The 8,010-nt window shown below is 46.1% G+C and overlaps 1 protein-coding gene and 1 long non-coding RNA gene across 2 annotated transcripts; one reads left to right on the top strand and one right to left on the bottom strand.

Annotated features, from left to right (window-relative positions):
• Nucleotides 1-6,545, bottom strand: LOC310683577 (uncharacterized protein; the record flags this gene model as incomplete). Its single annotated transcript, XM_083453520.1, has 4 exons — nt 1-1,786; nt 2,631-2,934; nt 4,064-4,201; nt 6,373-6,545. The coding sequence occupies 4 exons, from the start codon at nt 6,543-6,545 to the stop codon at nt 1,616-1,618; spliced, it is 786 nt and encodes a 261-aa protein (XP_083309646.1). The 3' UTR covers nt 1-1,615.
• Nucleotides 1,566-7,084, top strand: LOC310683578. Its single transcript, XR_014514427.1, has 3 exons — nt 1,566-1,702; nt 4,039-4,271; nt 6,483-7,084. It is a non-coding gene; the product is annotated as an uncharacterized lncRNA (long non-coding RNA).
• Nucleotides 7,085-8,010: the final 926 nt, after the last annotated feature.

The following is an 8,010-nucleotide window of genomic DNA, read 5'->3' as shown; positions in this document are numbered from 1 at the left end:
TTTATTTGCATCATTTATTTTATTAGTTTTTAAAAGCTGTATAAAAAAAGAAAAGAGGCGTTTGCTTTTTTTAAAAAAAGGCAAAATTTGTTGTATCAATGGTGCGTAAAAACAAGCTGCAGGTGCCATATTTACAAAATCATTTTCATTCCATAAATTACAAAGCTCCCGATTGTTATTTACAGAATACATAATATATATCTAAATATATATATTATCTGTCATTTTATCAGCAACAACAAGAATAATACTTTCCCCAACAAGAAGTAGGTCCAGTCAAGTGCCAACAATCCTTCAGTAGTATTAATAATAGTAAGAACAATAATAATAATAACTTGATAATAATAACAATAATAACTTGATAAGAGCATCTCTTGAGGTAGGTAAGTATTATTATTGCAGCTGTGTGTATTCCCAGGAGAAAAGACGCAAGGCAGTACGGCATGTATTTATATTTATATAAATATATATATATGCGCATGGATTCAAACTGTGCGATCCTAGGCATGTCTACTTAGAATTAAGTCCTGCTGGATTGAACTGGACTTACTGCCAAGTATATGCACATAGGATCACAGCTGGGATGTATCTCAGCGCTTACAAAAACAAAACACCTACAATTTCTAGACCTTAAGTCAGAGAAGGGGAACCTATGGCCATTCAGACGCTGCTAGACTCAACTCCAACCTCCCACCACCACTGGGCATGCTGGGAGTTGGGAGTCCAAAGACAAGGCCAGCTGAAGGGCTACAGGCTCCCCCAGCCTTGCCTTAAGTAGCAGAAGAGCTGGAAATGTAGGCGAGAGATGCCTGGATGCATTGCAGAAGCTGGGGGTGGCAGCAAGAGGAGATCTGAGCAGCAACAGCAAGGGAATGAGGCATCAGCAGAGGGTGGGAGGAACCTGCAGCCCTCTGGGTCACATCAGCCCCCCCCCCCCCGCGCCAGTGCAGCCCAAGGGCTGGGGGGGGAGGCTGAAGGGAGCTGGAGCCTGGCAACATTTGTAGGACCACAGGTCCCCCCCACCTCTGCTCTAATGCTATTTGGACCTCCTTGCCAAATTGCTGCAGACAGAGCGCATTTGCATGCAATGGCATGTTTTCCCATAAAAGTGCAATAGAGGTCAGGAGCTCTCCTGTCCCTCTCTTTCAAAGCAGCAGCAGAAGCAGTGTTTGGTTCTAAAGTGCAGGATAAACACACAGCGCCTACAGAAAACCTCTTTGAGAAAAGCCACTGAGAATTAGGAACTCGCGGGTCCTTTGCCCCACCGCTTCACATTTCTCTCTCTATAAAGAGCTGAAAACACACACACACTCACTCACACACACACACACACTATATATATATAAATATATATTTTACACGGACGCTCACCTTACCCTGCTCTAACCACTGGCAAACACAGCCCTTCCATTCTGGAAGGGCTTAATCAGACAAACTGGAATGCTACAGTTGTTCAACACCATAGAAACAAGGTCAGCCCAGCCCAGCCCCTCTCAAGGAACCTCTCCAGACTCAAAGAGGAGTCTTAGGAGCCAGGTGTCCTTTGCGAAGGAATACTACGGTTTCCCACCCCCCCAAAAAAACCCCCACAACCACCCCAGGCCCTGCCCAGCCTTCAGGGTTTGGATGCACGCTTCGTGAGCCGTTTCAACATGTTGGGGTTGGGTCTCTGGAGAACGGGCATCGTCGGCTGAACGTAATAGTAAGTTACAGGGAAGTAGCTGAACACTGTGCCTTGCGGGTGCGGGATCCAAAGGGGAGATGGAGTTCGGTAGCGATGGGGCTCCTGGAAAGGGGGGGGGGGGGAGAGAGAGGTCAGAATAGGATTTCTTAAATATGCAAAATATTGGTGTAGTTTATTAACGCTTGGGCACAAATGACCTCAGTACAAAACAGAGACGATATAACACCTGTCCTGAAAGACCTACATTGGCTAGCAGTACGTTTCCAAGCACAATTCAGACAGCCAGGGTCATCCCCCTAGACTGTTTGCATGTAAGGCAGGTGGGTGGGTCATTTGAGCTTGGTGGGCCAGGGCCCCGTTTGCCCTAATCCAAAATGCAGCAGCTAGACTGGTGACTGGGAGTGACCGCCGAGACCACATAACACTGGTCCTGAAAGGCCTGCATTGGTTCCCAGTACATTTCCGAGCACAATTCAAAGTGTTGGTGCTGACCTTTAAAGCCCCAAACAGCCTCGGCCCAGTATACCTGAAGGAGCATCTCCACCCCCATCATTCAGCCAAGACACTGCGGTCCAGCTCTGAGAGCCTTCCGGTGGTTCCCTCCCTGGGAGAAGTGAGGTTACAAGGCACCAGACAGAGGGCCTTCTCAGTAGTGGCACCCGCCCTGTGGAACGCCCTCCCATCAGATGGTCAAGGAAATAAACAACTATTTGAATTTTAGAAGACATCTGTTTAGGGAGGTTTGATGTTGTATTGTGTTTTTAATATTTTGTTGGAAGCCGCCCAGAGCGGCTGAGGAAACCCAGACAGATGGGCGGGTTATAAACAATAAATTATTTATTGTTTTTATTATTATAGTACAAAACACTGCATAAAATTACATTGCTGCCTAGAAGCAAACACACAGTACAGAACCAGATTCCCAGCCTCTCTCCTATCAGCTTACATGTTTGGGGAGATTTGCTCCCCCGGCTTTCATCTGCGATGTCTTTGCTGCAGAACGCCTGCCGGAACTCTCGTCCTCCGAGGACGACGCGCACTCAGAGGGCGACTCCGAAGGAGACTCGGAGTGATAGTCCGACGTCTCCGACTCGGGCGTTGCTTTGCCACTGCTGCTGCTGCTGCTTCTCTCCACTTTCTTCTCCTTCTCCTTCTCCCTCTCCCTCTCCTTCTCCTTCTTCTTCTTCTCCTTCATCTCCTTCATCTCCTCATCATCCTTCACTGTGAAGGGGCGGCTGTTCTCGCCAAGCCTGGGGTGGGGGAGAAGGAAGGTAGGGGTCAAGACACTGGAAGGAAGCGCTTTCACTCTATTTACACTCACAAGCTTCCATTGGAAGGAAGACAGGCAGTTGTTTTTTTAATGTTTTATCTTGCAAGCAGAGAACAATTCCAATGATGGCTTGGTCTTTTTAATGGAAAATCAAGGGGAATCGAGAAAGCTCTAATGTGGATCCAGTGAATGGGGACATTTGTTTTAATCACACGTTATAGAAAACAATGAATGCCGTAAAGGAAAAGTTAGTATTATAGTAGACCGAATATTATGTTAAACAGAATGTCCTTAATCCTGTATTTAGTCAATACTGTGTTTTAGAGAAACGTAATCTGAATCCTGAAATGCTGTTCAAGCAGGGAAGGGGGGCTAATTTGTATTTAATCAATCTTACTTTTGTACTGTGGTTGGGGGGTATGGAAATAAAGAAGGAAATGAAAATCCATGATAAGTTATACGAGCTTCTACATAACTTTAAGAACTGGTGCCCCAAGTTTGAAAAAGACAACCAGCTAAACGAATTGCAAGCTTTAAAACCGCTCTTATAAATTGCTCATCTGAAGGACGGGGGTGCTTCAAAGAAATTATTGGGTTGACCAAAAAGCAAGAATTAAAAAGGTAAAGATAAAGGTAAAGACCATTAGGTCCAGCCGTGACCGACCATGGGGTTGCGGCGCTCATTTCGCTTTATTGGTCAAGGGAGCCGGCCTACAGCTTCCGGGTCATGTGCCCAGCATGACTAAGCTGCTTCTGGCGAACCAAAGCAGCACACGGAAACGCCGTTTACCTTCCTGCCGGAGTGGTACCTATTTATCTACTTGCACTTTGACGTGCTTTCGAATTGCTAGGTTGGCAGGAGCAGGGACCGAGCAACGGGAGCTCACCCCATCACGGGGATTCGAACCGCTGACCTTCTGATCGGCAAGTCCTAGGCTCTGTGGTTTAACCCACAGCGAACAAGAATTATTGGTGCTCAATTAAAACTTTTAGCATAAGTACTTTACACAACACAAAGGGGAATCCCTCTTTCAAAGGGTGATTTCTATTACAACTCACCTATGGGGTTGTTGCTTTTTTAAAGGGACGGTTCCGTCGAATGCACTCACCTGCAAGAAACCTCGCCAGGATCAATCCAGATTGTAATTTCGCCTTTCAGCGTCAAGGCCGAGTAATCGAGACCACTCTCCATACAAGCTTTCAGGATGGCATCATCCTTGGTATACTGCCTGTTGATTCGGATGCACCTGCCAGGAAGCAGAGACGATGCAGAAAGGGCTTAGATTTAGAACGAGATATGGTGATCAGGCACAGCAGGTAAACTTACATTCCCATAATGGGGAGAAACCACCCGGACGCCCCCCAAGAAAATTAGCATGGTTTGCTCTTATTCATTTCCTGTAGAGAGCTTGGCGGGGGGCATCTGCAGTCTCCCCCCCCTATCCTCACAAATCTGTGATGTAGCTTTGTCAGAAACCGAAGAGACCTTTAAGTCTACTTAAGAGAGGCAAACAAGCTATTTATACATATTCAAGGTTGCCAGCACTTCCATTTTCACATTTCGAATACAAACATTTCCTGGGCATTTTTGAATGCATTTTTGTAAACACAATGGGGGGAAACCCTAGAACCACGAAATTATGCAATACACATAGACCACAATCCCTTTCACCTTACAATTCTAAATATTTGATATCTATAAAAATATGCATAATTATTTAACAGCTATACCCCTATCTATAGCATCTTACAAATACTTATTATTATTAGACTTATTGCTTTTATTGCACAATTTAAACTTCAGAATTAAGAACTGTAGGTTGCCTACTCGTTGCGCCCTTTGCAACTGTCTGCCCAGAATCTAAGGCCGAATCAATTTTGCTGGGTGAATCTAACATTTCTACTTTTGCTGGGTGACCCGAACATTTGTTCTCTACGCGTGCGCAAAGTCAGAAATTAATTGCCACTAAGCTCAGCAGGATTTACTTGAAATGAACATGCTCTGCCACTCGGGTACTCTGTGTGCACAGCAATTTGTAATATTATAAAACAAGGACTGCCAGGTAATAATCTGTAGTACAACAAGCTCCAGACAGAGTCCTTGCAAACAAAGCTTCCAGCTGACCTGCAGGCTGGTGACACAGGCGTAGCAGCAGCCAACTGGTTTGTAAACCGCAGTTCTCTATCAGCTACACAAATAGCCTTGAGAGGTACAACACAGTTATTTTGCAGCTAGCTCTGCAAACAGCTGCCACCATAAAGAGGCATCCAATCGTTGCCTCATTTCGACAAACAGACAGACAAGAGGCGAGGGTGACTAACAATGTCTGGGATCTCGAGACAGAGCAAGGAACATAACCGCTGCTCTGAGTCTACCGTATTTTTCGCTGTATAAGACGCACCAAACCACAAGACGCATCTAGTTTTTGGAGGAGGAAAAAATATTCTGAATCTCAGAAGCCAGAACAGCAAGAGGGATCGCTGCGCAGGGAAAGCAGCAATCCCTCTTGCTGTTCTGGCTTCTGGGATAGCTGCGCAGCCTACATTCGCTCCATAAGACGCATACACATTTCCCCTTACTTTTTAGGAGGGAAAAAGTGAGTCTTATAGAGCAAAAAATACGGTATTTCTTCCCCTTTCTCCTTTAAATGTGAAATGTATTTATCCAAGTAGCTAGCCCTCATGGTTCCGGAGCGGAAAACAAGTTATTGGCAAAAAGCACAAGCTCCTTTTATCCCTTTCTTTAAGGCAATGAGAATCAGAAGCAGCTGTGTATTGTTTATTTACTCACATAGCACCAAAGTCCCTGCCCCGAGGCGCTTACAATCTAACCTTCAGCCCTAATAAGGAGCTTGCAGGCCTCTAGATACTGCTGAGCCTGCAACTCCCATTATCCATGACCTCTGACCATGCTAGCCGAGGCTGATGAGGAGCTTGTAGTCCTAAACTATTCTACAGCTTCCCCCCACCCTGATCTCGGAGGAAGAAAACTAAGAGGAGGAAGGAAGCCAAAGAGGGCAAACAGAGGGAGAATGTGCCTTATTTCCATTACAAGTTCTTAAATTTTGTCACAGTGATGTGGCAGCCACCGAGCTGTATGGAGTGTAGGCTCTTTCACCCAATGTAATGTTGGCATTCAGAAAGGGAGTTGATTTAGTGAATTTCTATGCCGCACTCCATTCAAATGAATCCCAAATCGGCTTACAAACAGTGTGCATTTCCAAAACAATTTAAAATCAGCACCTAAAATCAACAGCCCACAAATGTTGAGATTTTGCAATAGCACGGTATTTGGTAACAACGTGAATGTCAACTTAACCATTAACAGTCCGAAAGGTGGGTGGATCTGTTTGCTGAAAGCTCTTGACAGTATTCCAATTTTAGTTCATTAGAAAAATAAATCAGTTTCCTTGCTTACCTGTAAGCCTGCCCTTTGCAGGGTTTCTCTGGGTACCAATGGTCCTTGTAGCGCTCGCATAGGATCGTGGCCAGGCTCTCCCTGAAACGCTCCACCTTCTCCTTCTCCAGCTTCCGGTCGCGATCCATCACGCGGGAGATGAACCAGACTGCTTTTTCCACTTCCTCCTTCATCTTGGGCCCTTCGCTGTGTACGTCCTGCGGGAGAAAAGAAGAAATCCCATTCAGCAAACGAGCCCTACAAAGAAAGCAGCCAAGGGCTCCGGTGTAGGGAGAGGGGAAACTCTCTAAAAAGTCACTTTGTGCCAAAAGAAGTGGTCCTTCAATTTGCAAGGAACAGATTCGAGAGAGAGAGCTGTGTTCCCGCACAGCACGAGGAAACTCTTTGTTCTAAAAGCTTGCAACACCAGGACCACAAAATAGTGACTCGGGCCTATGAAGCAGAAGTGAGTCACCGAGGCAGAGCTTGCAGGGCTGTTACATCAGGGCTCCTGCAAGCGGGTAACAACAATGGACCGGGCACGCAGACGAAAACAGGCAGGGCTGTTGCAGCGGCGGTCAGGGGGCACCCAGAGGTCTTCTAGGCCAACCCCGTCTGCCCTGTCAGTCCCATACCAATTCAGCTGAGTAGGCAACCTTTTTGACAAAACACTGGCTCCAGAACTTTTGGACAAGGTGGCGTTGCAGTGGGCTGCCTTGTGGCCATCTAGGACTCTCTAGCTTGCTACTATTCACACGACCCATCCATCCTTGGGTCAAGGAGGAGGAGGAGAATTACAACACAGCCAAAAGGGCATTTGGGAGGGGGGGTGAATGCTTGTGGGTCAACACCCTTATCAATAACAAACATGTCTCTTAACTACAGCACTCCCCTATGCCCTAGAGGAAAGGGGTCAAAAACTAAGTCGCTTATCTTTTTTTAAAGGGGGAGGGGGAGCCTTCTTAGTTAAGGAGAACCATGAATAAGGTGGGTGAGAAGGCCCTTAACGAAGTTCACAAGGCCCACCCAGCGTCAGAAACTCAGGTACATAATCTAATCACCAAATGGCACCACGTGGAGATCTCTGAATGCCAGTCTGGTGTCCGACATCTCCATCTGGCCGGCCCCTCCAGCTTTCTTCAGAAGAAGCTTATTTATTTCATTTACATCCCACATTTTTCTCCAAGCAGTACACTGTTCACCCACCTCCTTAATTAATCCCAACAACGACCCTGTGAGGTAGGATAAGGGGCTGTAACTGGCCCAAGGACACCCAAGTGAGCTTCATGGCAGAGTCTGGGGATGTGAACCCTGGCCTCACAAGTCCTACACTGCGACCCTGGCTTCCTAGGGTACTTCTGCTATAGGGCAAGCTCTATAAATTAAGCAGGTTAAGAAATATGAGGACGGCAAAACGTCACTTTAGAGAAGGATCTTAGATATTTTCCTTGAAGTTTGACGGAACATTCTTCCATATGTGGTGGATATGTAGGAAAATACAGGTATTCTGGGAGAGTATACATGCAGAACTGCAAAAAATGCTAAAGATCTCTTTCAATAAAAAAACCAGAGGCCTACCTCCTGGGAATAACAGATTTGGATATTCCACAAAAGAGGAAGGGTATCTTTTTATATGCCACGGCGGCAGCAAGAGTTTTG

The sequence above is a fragment of the Podarcis tiliguerta genome (genome assembly GCF_965153285.1).
Source record: "Podarcis tiliguerta genome assembly, chromosome: 8".
Classification (NCBI taxonomy): domain Eukaryota; kingdom Metazoa; phylum Chordata; class Lepidosauria; order Squamata; family Lacertidae; genus Podarcis; species Podarcis tiliguerta.
This window is presented reverse-complemented; position numbering and strand designations above follow the sequence as displayed.